Below are 20,666 nucleotides of genomic sequence, written 5' to 3'. Positions count from 1 at the left end.
GTGTTGGAGGTCAGTATTTCTTAAAATTTTAAAAATTCCACCCTGGAGACAGTGAAAAGCGGTAAAATAGTTTTTCACATATTAATTTTTTTACCGCCCGCCATCTCAGATATCGAACTGGTTTTTGTTGAGATAGGAAACTTAGTGACGTATCGCAACACTGTTCTACACCATTTTTCAATGACACCCTCCCAATAGCGGCAAGCAGGATTTCTGGAAAGGACTGTGTTGTTACATATTCGCAAATAACTACGCAGCCAGTTGATATCTATGATTCGTTTTTTCTTGAAAATGCTGCCCATTTAATTGCCCAAAAACCAATTTCAGGATTTTGCCTTAACATGCGGACAATAAGGACAGCGAGATTTTTCAATTTGCATGCCTTTGCACGTAAAATACACTTGAGTTTTCCCGCGTTCGCTTAGCGGTCGCCATCTGTTGACCCCTTAGGCAACTACGCGTCTCCCGTGGGAGCAGGTGTCATCTTTACCTATAAAGAGAAGTGCCCGACTGACTGACTGACTGACTCATCAACGCCCAGCCAAAACTGTTAGACCTAGAGACTTGAAATTTCACGAGTTTATTTGCGTCATTGAGTAGGTGCTCACTAAGGCGGGTTTTTCAGAAATTGCCCTCCTAGCCGAAGAAAAGGGCGTAATTGTGGTTTCGCGAATTCGTGATTTCCTCGGTCACCCATCCAGATATCGAAGCGCTTTTTGCTGATTTAAGTAGCCCTTAAGAATACCTAAAAAGTAGTTTTTGGAATTCGCCCTAACCTACAGCAGCGAGGTGATACCGCATTCCGGAACTAGAACGCTGTTCCTAAAGATTCTCGAATAAATCTTTCACATGGCTTTCAGAAATTGGGAACCACTCCCCCTTCGCCGTGTCAATAAATCCTTTTTCACTCACTGACTCATTCGCTCAAACGCGCCATCTTTGTGCAATTTGTTCAGCGAGAGTTGGAGTAAAACACGAGTACCAGTCGTTTCACATTACCATGACGCGCCTGCAGTAGGAGCCTATGTACTGGCAGCAGGTAGGCGCTCCCGAGTGTGTACCACTTCCCAATAAAGTAGCCTAAAATGGCGACTAACAGATACTATTTGCTGTCCTTAATATTATGGCCCACCCGGGCACCGCCGGGTACTACCGCTAGTAAGGTATATGTGGATGCTGCCGAATATAGGCACCACAATTCCTACGCCATCGCTGCAATTAATACCTCCTATATTCCCCCACTCACCTTCCTGAGCGTTAACTCTCCACTCAGCCATGATGGAGGAGGCAGCCATTGCGTTAGCACTCTGGGTGAGGCCAACTCCATCGATCATAATTTCTGATTCCAAACGGCCATTTGAAATTTCGCTAGCGCCCTAATATCGAAGCTGGCCTTCAAAATTCTGCTACTAAGTCCACCCAATTCCCCGGTAGAGATTATCTGGACTCCGGCACACGCTGGTCTCCAGGGAAATGAAGCTGCCCACAACGCGGCTCCAGGCCTTACGATCCGAGCCGGGGCCAGTCACGTTCCCTACCACGGGGCCAGATCTGCCAGGGTCCGGCCAGTCACGTACAATGTAATTACTACCCATCACCGCCTCCCCCCCCCCCCCCCCTACCGCCCGTACCCAACTCCACCTTTCCCGAGAACACGCGTGGCGTCTTCTCCAGAGAGAGAGAGAGAGATAAACTTTATTTGAGCCCCATGGGGCTAGTCTGGGTGGCGGGTGACCGGCGGTGGTAACCGGCCGGTGACCATTGCAGCTCGCTGAATGACCTTAGCCTGGACCTCACGGTCCGAGCTGCACAACGCCTTCGCCCAGTGCTCTCCGTCTGTGAAAAGGGGGAATGGGTTTTCGGGGCACTGCCACATGCAGTGGTCTTGGGTGTCGAGGGACTCGCAGTCGGGGCACAAAGGGGTGGGGTACAAAGAAGGGTAGATTACGTGAAGTCGATATCGGCAGGGGAGTACGTGTGTCTGGGTGAGTCGCCATAGGCGTTCCTCTTCGTTGGAGAAGGTCGGAGCGGCTGGGGGTAGTTGGCGGCGGGAGAGGCGGTAGTGCGAGGTTATGTCGTTGAGGGTAACAAGTCTGTCGCGGGCTGATAGGGCTCCGTGGAGGGCTCAAGGCCAGGACCAGCTCGGACGGTGAGCTCTCGAGCGGCCCTGTGTGCTGCCTCGTTCCCTCCCACACCCGTATGGGCCGGAGTCCATACCAGCTCGACTGGGGTGGTGGGAGAATTTTGAAGAAGGATTTTGAGGGCCAAAGGCGAGATCATTCCTTTGGCGAAATTTTGAACGGCCGTTTTGGAGTCGGAGATTACGATGGAGGGGGACGGCCTGAGGGTAAAGGCTAGGGCTACTGCCGCCTCTTCCGACAAACATCTTCCGCAATCCCGCAAACTCAACCTTATCCACCCTTCTCTATACCACTCACCAGAGTGCCCTACATGCGGTGCCCTCGCCACCCTTCTTCACATCCTGTGGGGATGTCCTAAAGACCAGTTTCCTCCAATTACTTGTGAAAAGCAGTGGGAGAAGGTGCTGGGAAGCTCAGACCAAAAGGTGCAACCGCTATGGTCAACAGAGCTACCGAAATCGTCACCCGGCACAAGCAGGAGGCCACTGTTTACAGCCCCTTAGACCACAGAATGCTCAATAACCCTTTGCGACACGGCGTCTACAATTGCACACGCAACTTTTAAGAGTATTTTTGTGTTACAATCGTCGCCATCCCCACTTGAACCGCTCAGCCAGCATTCGCATTTCCCCCTCTACGGCGGGAAATGCGAATGCTGGCTGAGCGGTAAATGCGAACGCTGGCTGAGCGGTTCATGTGGGGTTCAAGAACACCTACCGAGCGGTTCAAGAACACCTGCTTGACAAGCCATATGCTCGGCGCGTCAAGTAGGTGTTCTTGGTTTTCGTTTTCTATCTAGTTAAAACGTTTATTAAAGCAAAAATGAAGCTGTTATCTTAATAGATAATTAAGGGCTATAAATCACAATAATGTGTATACGTTTTCTATTGTAGCAATGGTTAGGAAACGTTGGTCACCTTTACGATAGCGCGTTTACGAATAGGACACGACCTAATTTATTAACTACTTATGAGATCGAGTTGTTTATAGTTTTTAAGTGAAATTTTGGTTATCAAAAACATACACAGGCAGTTTCAAATTTTTCTGGCGGCTACATCCTAATGCGTGTCGCAAAGCGATAAAGTGTTTCTCTCTCTCTCTTTCTCTCTTCCTGGAGTTGGTCGCAGTTCGACGCTTATTTGAGCGTAAGCTTGCGTTGGGTACTTTAGTAGGTTTGTTGAGCTTTGCGTGCGGGCACTTTTTCCGCCTAATTCAGCTTTCGACAACCTGGGGCTAGCTGTCAGGACTGACCGGCGGCCACTGGTCTGTTATCAGAATATATATATATATATATATATATATATATATATATATATATATATATATATATATATATATATATATATATATATATATATATATATATATATATATATATATATATATACAGGTAAACACATTTCCCAAGTAGTACGAACACTGGTGCATTGTTCAACACGTCGACGTTATTTAGCACAGTTAATGCCTTGAGCACAATTGGGGCAATTCACAAGTACACAAGCGATGACAGGACTGTTTTTTTTATAATTAAGGATATGCATTGGGTTAGTTATTCGAAGGAATAAACAATTAGATTAGTTGTCACGAAAACAAATTGACATCAATGCATCTAGGCAAAAGTAAAGGTGAATGTGCGTCCCCTCAGGTAGGACTTGCACAACCGGGCAAGTGCTGCCGTTGGTGGTGGCCCGAAACCCAAACTGCTTCAATCGTGTCGGAGGGGCGCAATCGGAAGAACGTCGGCTTTGTAACGCGGGGAATCCAGGTTCCAGTAGAACCACGGGAAGGGTTTTTTTTTTCTTTGATACGCTTGATCTGCTTTCGCTTATCATCATTATCGTTTTGTGAAACCTATAGTGTAAGTTGGCTTTCCTGCAGTGCGTTTTGCGCGACGAAAAAACTGCTACGAAAAGAGCCGAGATAACTGCATAAAACAGAAAAGAGGCTTGTTACATGCTGTAGGTAGGAGCAACGCTATGGCGAATTATTCCTCCCCATCCTGGTTTGCGTAATGACAACTTGCAGATGAACCCCAAAATGTAATTACATGATGCCCACTTCGACGTAGAGACGCAAGTTTTCATAAAATTTTGAGGGGCGTGAAAAAAACAGGCTTTCTATGTTTTTTTTTTTTAATGTCAAAAATTTAGAAAAAGAACGATGCCGCACAGATCTATAACGAAATTCGGCATGCACTTGAGGCGAAATCCTTAGATGTCTCATTAAACGCAAAAAGTGACCGTAGCTGCTGGCGACTACGCGAATGAAACCAAATTACCGCTGCTATAAAAACGAAACTAAGTTTAAAAATATAATAAAACTTATTTGAGTTCGAATGGGATGTGAACTCGGGTCTTCAACTACAGCTCCAACCCTGTACCGTGCCAGGATGGAACAAGAATTATTCGGATGGGTGCAGCATGACAGGTGAACGTGACGGCATCGCAAACACGATGCACCAGTGAGGAAGTCTTCAATCATCGCTGGCTTTCGTCTTCCAATACCTTAGGAGAATTAACTGTCCGATGAATTTTTCCGTTAACACTGAAAAGAATATAATTGTTACATGCTGGATCACAAAAGACCCAGCAGAGCTTCCACTCCCAACATCTGCGCACGATTTCACGTCAAGGCATTGATTTCAGAACGCATTTCCCTCACTGTAGATTGGTCGCATCACAACAAATTTCCCCGGAGAAGCTGTCTTTTTTTTCGATATTACCCTGGTTGATAAAAACGTAAAAACCCTGTTTTTATTGCTTTTTAACACGAAAGTGTTTTATTCTGGGATACACAAAGAGTTCATTACGTCATATCCGTCGCGGAAATGACGCCGGTACAACAAAGCAAGCAGCCTGCAAAGGGGGCACACCTCTGCACGCGGGGTCTTCTTGCGGGGAAGCAACCTTTAGTACTAAAGAGTATGTTATACCACGGCCGGGCTAGAGCGGCGGCGTGCGCGCGTTGCTGCCGCTCTAGCCCAGCCGAGGTTACTTAGGGTTGTTCGTTTTAGGGTTTTGTATTTTAAAATGACAGTGTTTTATGTCGGGATACACCAATATTTCACTGACGTCATATCCTTGACGGAAATGACGCTAGTACTCCTTTGCCCATGAGACCTGCCAGCAGGACGTCGCTCGCCAAGCACACCCACAAGGGAGCCGCCGACCCGCAAATCATGATCAGCTGCGGATTTCGCTGCACATTTCATTTTCGTGTTTTACCGATTCCTATGACAGAGGAATCAACCACAGTTTCTTGTTGTTGTTTATTTTTTCAACCGCTCAAATCTCTACTTCGGAGTTTTTAAGGCCTACCTTCGTTAGCCAGTACTAATCAATGCATTTTATATTTTAAATACGTTCTATAAGGGTCCACGCAAGCACGAACAAAGATATTAAAACGGGTTTAAACATTGTCAAATGTATTTTAAGCCTCAAGTTGTGCATAATGATGCCTTACCACCATGGTACAGCGAAACTGTGATGAACAACATCCCTTTGGCCTCCACCAAAGGTATAGAAGAGACGCTAATTGTTGTCGAACACGAAAGATCGTAGTCTAGAGACCAACAACAGCTCCGCTGTCAGTGGTATAGAACGTAGCGCCAACTGAGCGGAACCGTCGGGGCGCTACAAGGGATTAACAGCGGGAATCAAGCGAGGAGCGAGCAGCTGGTCGCTTGTCTGTTATGTTCTTTGTCGCAAAACCGAATTTCGCAAACACAAACTCCAAACGTTCCATTGTTCTCACTGGCGTCACAGCATACTTAGCGTGCCTCGCATTTATGGTAGGCCTGTAACCCTTAAACTTTGCCAGTCCCTTATGTTTAATCTACCAGCTATTTTCTTGCACACAATATTCGAACCTTTGCGGTACGCCGTCACCCTTGTCATTCCATTTGTGGCTTGGCAAAGCATGATCAGAGTCTCGATTTAATTCCTAGAAATCGACGGCGTTGCCTAAGTTATGTACAGTCGTTTGGCCCCCGCGTTGATCGTTAAATCATTCAAACTTTTAGCCAACATTCCAAGACGTAGCTACAGGGTATCCTAAGAAGACTACGTGGGCAACGATGTTTCCATGAAATTGGACTGCGATCATTGGTAAGAACGACTTTTTTAAATTTAGTAGCGTTTAGTAAGGCCGTTGCTTTGCCTAACGTCTTCGTGGTGGGGTACGTAGCCAATACAGTCTCTTTGGCGCCATCTTGATACGGCGGTGCCCGCGCAAAGTCGCGAATAGGGCCACGGATTACCCTTTAACGTCTTAACAACCCCGAAGGGCAATAACTTCCTTTATAGACAGATTACGGTGTCAAGAATACGAATATACTCATACCTAATCAAACTTGGACACTATATACTCACGCTCACTAAAAAGATATGTTGTATAGGGGCTGGGGCTGTTGGCGTCTACTGTCGTTGTCGTCGTCGTAATCGTCGTCTCATGTAGTCACGCTACTAAAACACCGGGACATTCGTTTACGCCTCGCGCTAGAGAGCTTCGTGCTTCAGAGACAATATATTTTTACAGCAACGCTGTATACCTCTACCCCCGAACGGTTTCATCTCCGTTGCAAAAACACCAAGGCGCCAAGAATACACTTATACACTGGATGTCACGCCCTTCCCCAGTTTTCACGTTAGTGCAGGTGGCCCGAGATTTTTCCTCAAGCCCTCACTCGTGCTCATGCTCATGACTCGCCCGCAGCACTCGCACAAACCACTCGCACAGACAGACAGACAGACAGACAGACAGAGCGAAAGTGGTTAAGTAACCCAAGGAAGACTACCGTCTTTAAACGTCATCTTGAAGGAGCGCTCGCATTCGCGAAGCGGCACTGCAAAGAAAGGAGCAGCCTGAAAACGAAGGCATGCAAAAACCGGGTGTCTGGACATGACTGACAAAGCTTCTGCGCACCGCTCGGAAAACAATTCACTCGGCACAATGACGCTGCACTCAAAGCTCAACTAGCCATGTCTCGGCGCAACAGGCGTTATCGCTAGCAGTTCTCGAGGTATATATGTTTCATATATCTATCTCTATATGTAGAAGTTTCAGCAAAAATTTGTGGCAGCCATTTTCGACCGTACAAACCGGTTTTCCAATCGAAAAAAATACAGAGTACTCAAATACCGTTGCAAAAACCTCCGACGTGTTGACCCTGCTATTTGCTGATATATGTTAGGGGAATTCACAAACGCAGTCACGGAACACGAAGCGCGGCAAAAAGTGCAGCCAGGAATGTCTTGCTCTTTCCCTAATCCGTTTGCCGCAGCGATTGTGGCTATTAGTAATTTTACATGAGCGGATTATACACTGAATCCATTAGGGAGAAAATGATGGTTTAAATAATAAGCTTACCTGCAATCTTGGTTCCATGCTGATCCATCCTTCGAGCTGGCCGGCGGCACAAAACTTGCGCAGGGAACTCCTCGTATTGTCATCCCCATTAGTCAACAAATAAGTCTCAGGAGCATGTCCTCTACGTTGATCGTCACCTGCAGTCTCATCAATCCCCACTGTGACTGACGCAAAACCAGACCTTACACGCACTGCAGCCCCGCACGCGGAAAACGTTTGTTGTGGCCAACTTTCCCACCAATATTTGGTTTGAAAATGGTAGACCTCCAGTTGTCACCTTTTGGAGGCTCCAAACACCAGGAAAGTTCTTTTCACCGCATTTCAGAGGGTACCAAATACCAACGGATGAAGTGCCTCGATTCACGCATCCGCCGTACCATGTGGAGACACGTATACGCTGACGCCGCCATTTTGGGTTGCTCGCTCGCCGCCGCAGCGTCATTGTATCAGAACCGCGCTAAATTATCGCCGCAACGCGGTTTACCGGCGAGGTTTTAATCATCTATCTGTTTTGCGTTGCTGGGTCTTGCGGGAAACGAAAAGAACAACGCGTTGAGCCCTTTGACCTAATTGCGACGGCAGGGGACCATTCAAAGGGTGTCCCCTCCCTGTACGGCGGCGTTGGCATCGAGGCACCCTAGCCTCTATGCTACCGCCGCGCCCCGCAAAGAGCGCGTGCATCGAGGCATTCTACCGACGGAAACTGCGCAGTGCCGCCGACGGATATCAGTCGTCATTTAGTCCACAGAAAACGGCCTGTCACTGCAGCACATATCCGCACAACTCGCACACTTCGAGAAACATGTTCCCAGCAATTTACCTGATGCTTCCACGCAGGCCACTACATAAAACGGCCCGAAACCCAAGCACGGGAACAATGAGTCTACGAGCATTCCAGAGGCGCTGCAGCCTGCAGCTGAAGCATAGACTGCGAACGAGGGCGACCGGCTGTCTGAACAGACGTGACGAGGCGTTTTTGCACGGCGGGCGGCGCACCAGCGGCGCCGGCCAGAAAACGCAACGGCAACTTCCCCTCGTCATGGCATCGCCGGCGTTGTCGCAGGCAGCTAGCCAGCGCTTGCATCTTAATAGCATTGCAGGCATTGCAAGTCATTACAATTACCGACCACGGCAACCATCTTCTCGGCGGGACGAATAACAAATGGACCGCTCTTGGCCCGCGTTGGGGAACATCCTAAATGCCATGAAGGAGGAAACAAACAAAAACGGCGTCTCTGCATGGCGGTGAAAGCCGCCGTGCACGATGGTTACCGATCAAGAATCCGCGCTAAACAGCTTCTGCGGCTGACCAATAATTGTAATTGTAACTGAACTGTGTTAATGGTTTTGGTGGTCAACACGCAGATGTAGCTCAGTGGCTAAGGCGTTGTGTTGCTGATCTCGAGGACGTTGATTTGATCCCGGCCGCTGAGACCGTTTTCTGATGCCGGAAAGGAACGAGAACGCCTAAGTGTCGAGATTTGACGAAATTTCGCTTTGTCGAAATGCGTGTTCTGCTGAACAACCCTGCTGAAGGACCACGACAAGCATGATTGCATACGAACGGACGATACGCAGCTTCGCTGTAAAAAAAATGGCTACTAGTTCCAACAATTTATAAAATAAAAACTGTGATGTCGAATCGCTGAATAAAGCAAACACCCAAAATCTACGGAACGCAAGGAATAGAGTAGCACGTTTTTATTGGGTTATTTTTACACGGAACTGCACGACGATTTTGGTACAAAGATTCTGGCGTCCCAATGATTGACTGAAAAAAGAAAAGGGAGAGAGAGACAGAGAACAGTTGAAATCAATTACAGGTTAGTCGATGTTCATATTTTTGTTTTTATTACGCATAATCATAGCTGGACTCAACATCTTGAAGCGATTTCTCCTGTAATTATGTATATATTAGTGGTTCATCAATCCTGTTTTATTTATTTTTCTTTAATATATCGAAGAACATTTTTTAGATGCAACGCATCTCTTTAACTCGCCTTGTCCCGCGTCGTTGTCGCGGCGTCGTCCGCATCCCTCCCCCATTCTCCTCGCCGCGGCAGCTGCGCGCTCCGCCGCTCTCACCGCAGCGCCATCTGTGCGTCAGCGCTGTCAGCGCGCAGCTTGCGCGCAGCTTGCGCTCGGCTGCGCTTGCTCCCGTCGCCGTGCCAGCTGTGCGTTAGCGCGCAGCTTGTGCTCGGTTAAAAATTTACACCATCTTCCCGCGAGGGGAACCATGGGGTAGATGCGACGCATCGGGGGTGAACATGCTGCATAAATAGGATACACAACACCACCAATCCACACGCTGGCATCGCTAACATAACGGAAACGCAACGGCGACCCCCGATGCGTCGCATCCCATGGTTCCCCTCGCGGAAAGATGGTGTATTTCTAAAGACTGTCCTGTGTTCTTATTATTGTTCTTTTGCGCATAAGTATTAGTGCGCATATTTTTTGAAACGATTTCTTCAGTAGACATTCATTAAAGGGAAGCTGAAGCGCTTTCCAAAAAATTTGAGTTAGATTAACAGTTATATAGTTTCTTGCGCGCTGATTCCGAATATCACATTGAAATTTATCGCACATGAGTCCAAGTGGCATTTATCTTGCAAAAAGCGCGGCCCCGTTTGAAAGACGCACGCTTTTCGTCTTTTGACGCCCCTGATTGGTTGCGCCCGTCATGACGTCAAAGGAGGACACCCTTCGGCCGCGCGGGTTGTCGGAAGCATTGCGAACGATCGCACGGTTGCCTTTGCGGCAATTTAGCTTGCAGTCTAATTTTCGCACATGACTGGAAGTTTGTTTTATAATTTCCCGTGCTGTTGGTTCAATTATCTTGGAGCTTAAATTTGCTTTACACGACAGAGAACCCCAAAGCAGTGACTGTGACGTCGACTAGTGGGTTGCATCAAAATATTTTTGAATTAGGCAACCAGCATAGGGGGATTTTATACCTTAATATTAGGTACTGTCTTAACTGTTTCGTATTATACACAAAACCATTTATGCCGAAGATTAATGGGCGTTTTATAAACAATCTACCAGCGAAAAGCACGTACGTGCACTGCGCGAAAAAATAGCGTTCATGCGCTGTAAACATATATGCGAGACACATCTTGCCGGTACACGCATAAACCAACAAGCAGACTCTGCTTCCGCATTTCCTTTGTTCGTTGTCGCCCACCCCAGCCCCGTTACTCATCCCTGTACACAGACCCACACGCGCGCGCCATTTCGGCAGCGGCGCTACGGCGCCTCCGCGATTGCTAGCTGCACTTCGATGAGTGGCGTCTTACTGCTTCACATGCATTTATTCTGAAAACACTGCAGCATACTAGTGCCTGCTCAGCATTATTGGCTGTAGTAGGGCTTGATTTTCGCTTGTGCATTGCGCATTCTGCTACAATATTACGGCCACCTCGTTATAATTAACAGACCAGTCGGACAAGGCAGTTACGTTGTAGTTACGTTACTTTAGGTAACAATCACCAAACGTTTGTGATAATGAATCGTTGACCTGTTTCAGCATTTATAGATTTAAGCATTTACCGCGCTAGTCGGACAGAGGCCGTATATTTACTCTTCGCTCCTAATTTTTTTAGTATCATCATTATATATATATCACCGACTATCCCTGGAGCACACTTGAGGTTCAGTGACAACAAGTGCTTGCCAGGTTATAATGTGCAGCCACACGGAATCTTGGGCAAAAAATTAGGCCCCCGCAGTCAACACAAATTATGGCATGGTGGTGGTTCGGAGTGGTGTTTTTTTTTTTTAATTCTAGACAAACATCACCTTATCGTGACATGTATACTTGCAAAATAAGTAATCTGGTTGTCTTGGTTCTTTTACTTTGTAGGAATACTGTTTCCTCTTAGCCGGGAGAGAACTTCTATCAGGATTGGCCCTGTGTGTTAGTTTCGCCAAAAAATTGTTTTTTTGAACACTTTCCTGAGCACATAGGGAAAGAAAACCGACGCGTTTAACGAAACAAGTATTTCCTAAACAAATATGACTTGGTTTCTGGAATGGAACGAAACATCCCCGGCCAAAGTACAGCAGTATTCCACATCCTTCCTAAATCTAGAATCTAATGTGAACATTCACGTCCGTCGCATAAAAAAAAAAAAAACCGCATTGGAGCGGTTTACAAAGTATTTAACGTAGTGTAGTATATTCTCTGTCATCAAGCACAGCCACCTCGGCTGTCGATTCCGTATGTTATCAAGCATCCCGGCCTGGCATTACTCTGCTTAGGAATACGGCATGATAGCGTATGCCTCGTTTGGCGTTCGTGCTTACTTTTTGAACACGAAAATTGTACAAATTAGTGCTATCAACCATAAGAACAACAAGTATCATTCACAAGGAAACACGGCGAAAAGAGCATGGCCGAGGCGGCCGATCCGGCCGGAAGTCCAGGTATGACGTTTTTCAGCCGGTTTTCGCCCGCGCTCTTCGGTCTTCCGGCATCACGTGGCGAGATGGGGGCGGGGCATCGGGCCACGTTTGTTTGCTCATTGCGCCGCTTCTATTGCATGTACAGTCGAACACGGATATATCGAACACGGGTATATCGAATTATTGTCTATATCGAACTCATAAATTATCCCCTTGAAAATTCTGTGTAAAAGTATAGGAATTCGTACGTTTATATCGAACCGTATTTTTCCCGACATTGGGTATATCGAACGCCGCGCGAGCTGGAAGGTGCTCTTCGGCGGTCGCTGCACCCCCGATTGAGGTTGAGGAGGATGTGGAGGAATGTGCGGGCATGGCGAAGACTCGCTCGCGGAACTAATTCCTCTACCGGAACGAATTTGCGCTTGCCCAGTCGGCCCCGCTACCGGCCGCCGTACCGTTAGCGGACGGAGCCCGGTATGTTAAATCTCTCTAGGCACACAAGTCCGAACGCTCGGAAAATATGACAGTGCGAGGTAGGGATGCCCCGACTCGGCACGTCCTTTTTTTTTCGGCTGCGTACGTTCCTCGGCTTGCCGAAAAAGAGTTTTTTTTTCTCTCTCTCTCTGGGTCTGCCTTCCCCCGATGTCGTCTCGGGAAAGAGAAGAGGGAACGAAGGCGCTGGCGGCCTCCTCCTTCTTTTGCATTTTGCTGCTGTTAGTGCTGTTTGGCGAGTTGTCCCGAACCTTTCGGAGATCACTGCTTCTCTCGGAGATGACCATCGCGAGCGCTTTGTTGGAGTCCGTTCAGAGAGTCTTGGAATTGTAATTGTTACCTTCAAAGTTATTGTGGTACGTGCGCGCTGTTCTTTTGCGTGCGTGTTGTGCATGGTGTGCGAAGGCCCAGCGTACTGCTGGAATTTTATAGTTGTGCAGCCTCGAGAAGATCGAGACCAGCGTCTTTAATTTCATTTCCTGGACGAAGAAGCAGGCCAAGATCAGCGATTTTTTTTACGGAAATAAAGCGTCCTGTTGCGTCGTGAGTGCGGAATTAGTTGTCATTCTTGAATGCGACGATCGGTAAGGGATCGTCCGCCATAGGTGAGGTCTCAGAGCCCATATTTTTTTACATCGAATTTTTCATATATCGAACTAATTCGCGATCCCCTTCGAGTTCGATATATCCGTGTTCGACTGTATTGCGAAAATATTTCGTACACATGAACTATTCAATGTGTACTTGCTGCTAGTCAACTTTTCTTTTAATTGTAAAGCCGCTTCACCTTCCCTTTAAGGATCGTTCCTCGACCCTCTTTATTAAATGCAGAGCATTTCAGTAACTCACGATGTCACCCGCGTTGTCCCGTCATAGTCCGCACCGTCGCTGTCCGCACCCCTCCCCCTACACCATATAAAAGAAAATACTATCCGGCGCTAGGTTTCGATCCCTCGACCCTGCGGGCGGAACGCAATGTACATGGTACTCTACCCACTGCGCCACAGAGTCGACACAGAATGGGACGCTACGGACGCGCCTTATATCGTTGACTCATTCAAATTACTGCTGACGAGCGCTCTCTCGTTAGCAGTTGCCACAAGTGCAACAACATTCACGTAACGCAAACTACTTGACGTCGTGCGCCCCCGGAAATGCTCTGCATTTGATCGTGCCCCTCGCGAGGGGGATGTTTATACAGGAACTCCTACTTCTAGCGGACTCCTGGCGCCCTCTTTCTGCCATTGTAGAGACTATGAGGCGGCCTTCGAAGGGCGCCAAATTTGAATTCTACAAAATTTTTTTGTTTACTTTTCTCCCAGATTTGCACTAGCATTCTTTTAAATATTTTGCTGAGTAGCAACGTTCTTTGTTACAAACGTATAGAATGTGACAAGCTTCAGTGACATCAATGAGCCGTGATAAGCGTCAGCCGGTACCACTCACGAGTGGACTGTACCACTCACAAGCACCACTCGCCCCTCACGAGTGCTGAGTGGCTCTCACACTCGTGAGTGGTGAGAGGTGGTTTCCCACTCCCGAGTGGTGAGTGGTAAGTAAGGCTCATCGCGAGTGCACGTGGCGCTCCCAGTCACTCGCACTATAACTCGTGAGGAGGTGTGCCTCATTCGACAGGCTCAAACTTCTTCCCTCCGCTCCCATCACACTCTTCACCGCATTTAGCAGCATCCTGGCCATCCTTCTTGTCCAACCTGTTCTTCCTACCCGTCCATCCCTCATTCTTGTTGGGAATGCACGCCACTATCTTTTGCCCCATCCCTCGCCTTTTTCCCGCTCCCACCGCCGTCTCTTTGTGGCTTGCGTACCAAGGTTCCTTTCCTTCCGCCCTCCCGTGGCGGCGGGAACATCGCCACCCTTCGTCCCGAGGATCACCAATCAGCACGATAAATGAGTTCGAATCTGTGTTAAAAAAATGGCAACGTATCTGCTCCTTTCGTTGCAAATGTCGACGAAAGACGATAGCCGACTGGCGCCCCTGCCATGTAAACGCCTCTCTTCAGTTTCCCCCTCACCGCTCATGCTGTTCCTCTCCCGTCTCGATCCTCCCAAGATAACACGCTAGATGTTTGCTCAAGTCTATTTGAATTTACCGCGTTCTACTGCTCCAGACCGGGTGTCTCGATACCAGCGCTGCCGTACGGCGCAAACACGCGTGGAAGCACCCTATTTTAATAATTACAAAACCACGTGCATTCCAAGCGGAACGTGGAACCTAGCTAGTGGAACCTTTCGTTACTGTTGCCGTTTGAGTTCTTAAAATTCCGCCTGGAGCTGTAGTGGCGCGGGCAACAGCAGGCGACGATCTTCTGCAGTTGATGTAGTATTTCATTTGATACCGCAAAAACCAAGCATCCGTGAATTTCTAATAAAGGAAAACTGCGAATACCACTTGCGTATTGATTTTCTGCCTCAAATTTGCGTAAGGTTTTGTTCTTGTTCAACAATGTTGACAACTATGAAGATTGCCACTGAACTTAGACGTTTAGATTTCGCTGTGGGTATATAAGACTATTGCGCAGGTTCAGTTTCACTTTGGCCGGGTAGCTGAATAGAGTCACAGGCAGACAGACAGACAGACAGACAGACCCAAATGTATGCGTTTGAATAGCCCAAGAAAGACTATCGTGTTTAAAATTGTGTCACCTCAGCTTCGGTGGTCATCAACCTACATGGAGTGGAATGGCTCATAATTTCTCAGCCAACATTCATTGATTTCTTTAGTATTTTAATTCGCGATCCGACATCACAGAACCACAGGGGAATTAAATAACTGTGTGCCCTGCCCTCTGTGTACTCTCCATTACGAATTGTGCACTTACCAAAAGCTTACCATGAGCAAATTGGTTAGACATAATTGAAAAAATAAATGCGTGAGAGGAAAAAACCGTAGACGAAAGAAGAAACAGTCACGACAGACAAAACGCCCTGTCTCTTGTGCTTGTTCTTTCTTTCCTCCGCGTCTTTCTTTTTTGCGCCTCTATCTTTTTCGAGTGCGCGCTTCTCAGCGTAACAAATATTATCTGTAAACGCACCCTGCGCAACAGAAGGCAGCTCTCGAGAAGTGCTTTCCGCGATCCGCAACCGTCCCAACGCGAATAATACCCCCTAGATATTTCGTTGCCTGCCGTGCATGCCTCCACGCGAACAATGTGCTCCATCGCAAGTAATCTATATCCGACGTCTTTCCAGGGAGCATTGAACGCGTCGCACCCAAGTCACGCTTTGATAGCACGCCCGTACACGGTCTCTACAGTTTGCTGAATAAGATTCTTTCGGGGAGTTTTGCACTCACAGAGTCCTCATCACATGCAGGAATGGTGCAGAGAGCGTCACATCGACCTCTTTTTTCGGGCTCAACCTCGTATTCACCAACTTCGAGCAGCGCGGGCTACTCACCGGGTATTCGTAAAGGTACGAGGCAAATCTTACTACGAATAGCTATAGCCATTGCAAAGCTATACAACAAGGCAATGAATAATTGCGTACAGACGGATTTTTTTTAAAGCAGCCAGTTATGAAGACGACGGGATTTTATGATTGCGAACGAGTGCTGTAATCCTTCTGCGCGTTAGCGAGAATTATGGGACAGATAAATAAGCAATACAGGCTAAATGGTCGTGAAGTGTCAAGAACGGCACAAATGCGATATGCAGCTCCCATAAGCAACCATGGATAGACCTGCTTCGTACAAATCGTACAGGTCACAGAATGTTGAAACGTACGTGAGGAAGGGGAAGAGGGGGGGGGGGGGGGGGCGAGCCCTCACAGGAAAGAAACCTACGGAAAAAGCTCACAGGGAATTGGGAGGGAAAAGCTCTAGCCTCCTTGCTCATCACCACCAGTGACGCGATTGTGATTGTATTGCCTTTCAATAGATTGTATTGTCCTCTGTTGCTGCTTCAACAGCGGACAGCCCGCGCACTGGTATCAGCAGTGTCTGTTGGCGCGGGCAAAAACCTGGGCCTCCAAAGGTCATCCCCGTCTTCTCATACTCAAGAACGGGAGCGGCCCAGCACTGCTTCTTATAAGGAATGGTATAGTACCTCCTCACCGATCAATGGAAGGCCCTAATCACAGGGAAAGCAAATCCGAATGCCACCTTCGCTGGTCAAGCATGCCTTACCTATAGTGAGAGGATCTCGAAACTATTACTTAGCCTACCTTTCCTTGTCGAAAGAGTCCGCCAATTACCCGCTCATGTTCCGTGCAAAAACCGGAAGTATTACTGGACTATACCTGATTTTGATGTGTGAGTATACGTGTGTTTCTCAGTGCCGTGTAGGCAGCGGGTTCCGATTCTCCTGTAATTCAGTAGAGGCACGAAACACCACTGACCTACAAAAAGGACATCCTTACTTCCTCGCTGAACACTTGTGCAATGCTTCCAACAGGGCTTTGTTGTACTTCACAGAGGGTTCAGTTCATATTTTAGAGGCTTTCTTAGTGGGTCCTATGGCGCCCGGTCAGAAAACTAATGCATTTCCTCATAGACCGGTTGGTCGAGCGAAAAGCTCTGAAAAGGAGGAGCAGGAGGAGAAAACTTTATATAGGAGAAAACAGCGAGATCGAGCTGGTAAGTAGGCGGGATCCTCAGTTTAGATCTCTGTACACAAGGCGCGTGCTTCAAACTACTGGGCTTCCATCGTGTCAAAACGGTTGCTGGAAAATCGTGAAAAAGGAACGGTTCTAGAGAACGCAATACACGAATCGATCATGAAGGAGGAGTACAATAGTATACGTTTACCTCATAAACCACGTATCAGTATACATTTATGTCGTTTGTAGATGCGTTTACCTGGTGCTAGAAAAATAGTCACATTTCGTTCTTCGTTTGACATTTGGGTGTTAGAAGGTTCGTCCATCGATTGGACGCACTTTCATAAAAGTTGTACGCACTTTTAGCGAAGGTTTTGACGCACTTTTGACGCACTTTCGATGTCAAAAAGCTTTCGCACTTCTCTCAACTTTCTTTAAAAGTGGATGGTAAAGTTTAAAAAAAAAAACTATACTAAGCTTACGCAGAGGCTGACTCCATTGACAGCGACATGGCCAGCACGTCGAGCGCTAGGCACCGGTTCTACATCTGCGTGGCAGCTGCCTACCTGGCCATGATGTCGGCTGGCCTCATGTGCGCCTACTCGTCACCCGCGCTGCCGGACATCCGACAGCGTATCAACTTCACCGAGGCTGAAGTCGCCTGGTTCGGCTCACTCGTTTTGCCCGGCGCTGCGGTTGGCGGCATCGTCGCAGGTAGTACCCTATTAAATTACCAGAAGGTGATTCGCGTTTCGGTCTCTTCGACTAGCTTGCTTAACCAAACCTACTTTTCTCTGCCTGAAGCACCATATTTGGTGCGAAGGGTCGGCATTTTGGCGGTGTTTAAAAACCAATCACCTACTTAATTATGACTGACGTAACCGATGAGCTTCATTGTGGAAATTTTTAATGCTTTAATTAGGGGCCCTAAGGTAGAAAACGAATTTTACCCTAGCTGGTGTCACTGTAGTGCGTGAAGGGCTTTCGACACAGCATCTGAGATTATCTGCGTTGTCGATAGTTTTAATGCTTTAATTAAGAGCCCTAAGTTTAAAAAGCGAATTTTATGTCACTGTAGTACTTGAAAGGCTTTCGACTACAGCATCTGAGATAGCGTGATCACCGAAACTGTAAGCATCAGCGATCATCAAACGCGCTTTCCCTGCGTACACATGCGATGGGGAAGTTCAAACGCTCCCCTTCGTGTCCACCGCCACCACAAACTGTTTCGCGTCCATTAACCAAACCACAAAACTTCCGTTTGAGGTTCATGTCCTAACTATCTTTTCGCCTTTTACTCGCTGCTGGTGTACACGGTAAGTGCCTTGAATATTCGTTTTATTCTTTCAAGCCAGGAATCGCGTGCTTGCATTCTGTCTTCAGCAGACCAGGTAGTGAATTTAGCCTTCTCATCGTTTCAGGTCAGCTGGTCAATCTCATCGGACGCCGCGGTGCCATGATCTCGGGCGCCGCCTGGTTCGTGTCCGGTTGGCTCTGCATCATCTTCGCTCCGTCCACAACGCTGCTGTTCGTCGGCCGCTTCCTGACGGGTGGAGGCATGGGCACCGCGGCGCCGACGACTTCGGTGTTTCTCTCCGAGGTATCTCCCGCCCACCTGAGAGGCCTGCTGAACACGGGCTGCAACTTCCTCATGTCCGTCGGCATTCTGGCGGGATACCTCTTGGGCAAGTGGCTGTCTTACAAGTGGCTCGCCGTCGCCTGCCTCGTACCAGCTTGCGTCATGGGTGCGGCCTTCTCCATCTACGTACGGGAATCTCCCCGATGGCTTCTGCAAAAGGGCCGCAGGATACAGGCGGCCGAGGCGCTCGAATTCTACATGGGAAGCGAGGGCGAAAAAGAACTGGCCTCCCTAGAGAAGACCGCCGCCAACGCGCCCGCACTAAGGCTCGCTGACCTCGGGAATCCGAGCATCTACAGACCCTTCTTGTGCTCCCTGCTGCCAATGTTCATGCAGCAAACGGCCGCCATCAACGTGCTCCTCTTCTTCGCCCACGACATATTCGAGGACGCCGGCACCTCCTTGGCGCCCGACAACTGCGCCATCGTCGTCGGCTGCATCATCACGTTGACGTTCCTCGTGGCAACGCTGCTGGCCGACAGAGCCGGACGCAAGGCGCTCTTCATCATCTCCGCCATCATCACGGTGCTTGGCCTCGTACTTTTGGGCCTCTATTTCCACCTGAAGGAGGCCGGCGGCGAGCAGTTCCTAGCCAACTATGGCTGGTTTCCGCTAGTGGCAGTGGGTGTCTACTTCGTGGGCCACTCGTTAGGCTTAGGTCCGCTGCCATTCGTGTTCCTGGGCGAACTGATCCCGCTGAAGGCCAAGGGCTTTGCCTCTGCAGTATGTACTGCCTTCCTCTTCAGCGTCGGGTTCCTGGTGGTGAAAGAGCACTTTGACCTTCAGCATGCTCTGGGCCCGGCAGGAACTTACTGGCTCTACGGCGCCATCGTGGCGGCAACCTTTGTACTCTTTGTGCTGTTTGTGCCGGAAACAAAGGGGAAGAGTCTCGAAGAAATCGAGCGGTTATTCGCGAACAACGGAAGTCACTTCAACCCGCCCGTATCGCTCCACGCGGCGGACGATGATTTAAGACAGTGCGGTATGCCAGACTTTGCCTCCAAATTGCCGTACGAAGACTGTAAATGTTAGTTCATTGCGCGACGTGTATTTTGGAGCACATCGTTTTATTTTTGTGCGCCCACTGCATGCCCTTGCAGATGGCGTCAATAGAAGCGCAGTCTTGCGCACGAATGTTGTACCTGTAGTTCTCATTATTGAATGCGAACGCATTATCTGAAGGCACTTGAAAGTGAAGCGGAAGTATGCGAAGACGTGTCAGCTCTCGGGACAACGGTGGGGAATAGAGCACAATTATTCGCAGCCCGGATTTGCGAAGCATTTGACATCTTAGGATACCAGAAGGGGAGCGTACCCTACTGTGTATCAAAATTATACTCGCTGAATACGAACCCTGTTCACTGTTTTTACGCCTACAGTCTTTTTTTCCATTTGGCAGTAATACGCTCACTAAGGTAATTAAAACTTCATGTCAGAAAGTTTACCTAAGTGCTCTGTGCTGTGCGATGTGAAACGCTTTTTACGAGTGTGCTCAAATGTTGACTCCCGAGAGGAAATGTACGACTTTGAGATATGTACATCTGAATGGTCCTGGTTGCAAAACCAACAAAAATGTCGGTCACATATATGTTGTAGATATGCGTAATAAAAAACCACATCGTATTTTCACCATCCCATCAGACCAACAACGAGTACTTATTTCTATTTTGTGGCGGCTAATTGCGATCTTCAGCTGCTAACGCGAGCACAAAAAAAGTAATTTAGCGGGTGAAGTCAACTACGTGCGCATGTTTGTGTGCAGGGCTTACTGGATGGCTAAATTTTCGCGGTCATACAAGAGGGATATCAGAAAATTTGACAATAAACCCTGCTTTACCGTTTCGACGTGACGGTATGAATTCCAGTTTCACATGCAAAATAGTTGACGAAGTTGGCATTTTCCCAGCAATTAGAAGTACTAGAATAGTAATCATAAAAAAAGTTCAGTACAGATTTACCTGTCTTCATCTAACATTTACGAAGGATTGCGTGTACGAAAAACGAACGCTACCGATGACAACACTAAAAGCGCGAGGTATGTTGAAACTTATTTCCGGACC

The 20,666-nt window shown here is 48.0% G+C and overlaps 1 protein-coding gene across 1 annotated transcript; it reads left to right on the top strand.

The window, feature by feature from the left end:
* The first annotated feature begins 5,827 nt into the window (after nucleotides 1-5,827).
* Nucleotides 5,828-20,200, top strand: LOC144178846 (facilitated trehalose transporter Tret1-like). The gene is made up of 4 exons (XM_077706981.1): nucleotides 5,828-6,247; nucleotides 15,744-15,842; nucleotides 17,445-17,681; nucleotides 18,389-20,200. The coding sequence occupies exons 2-4, from the start codon at nucleotides 15,746-15,748 to the stop codon at nucleotides 19,636-19,638; spliced, it is 1,584 nt and encodes a 527-aa protein (XP_077563107.1). The 5' UTR covers nucleotides 5,828-6,247; nucleotides 15,744-15,745; the 3' UTR covers nucleotides 19,639-20,200.
* The last annotated feature ends 466 nt before the right edge of the window (nucleotides 20,201-20,666 follow it).

The sequence above is a fragment of the Haemaphysalis longicornis genome, unplaced genomic scaffold, assembly GCF_048455015.1.
Source record: "Haemaphysalis longicornis isolate Haplotype H1 unplaced genomic scaffold, Haemaphysalis longicornis Haplotype H1 scaffold_4, whole genome shotgun sequence".
Classification (NCBI taxonomy): domain Eukaryota; kingdom Metazoa; phylum Arthropoda; class Arachnida; order Ixodida; family Ixodidae; genus Haemaphysalis; species Haemaphysalis longicornis.
This window is presented reverse-complemented; position numbering and strand designations above follow the sequence as displayed.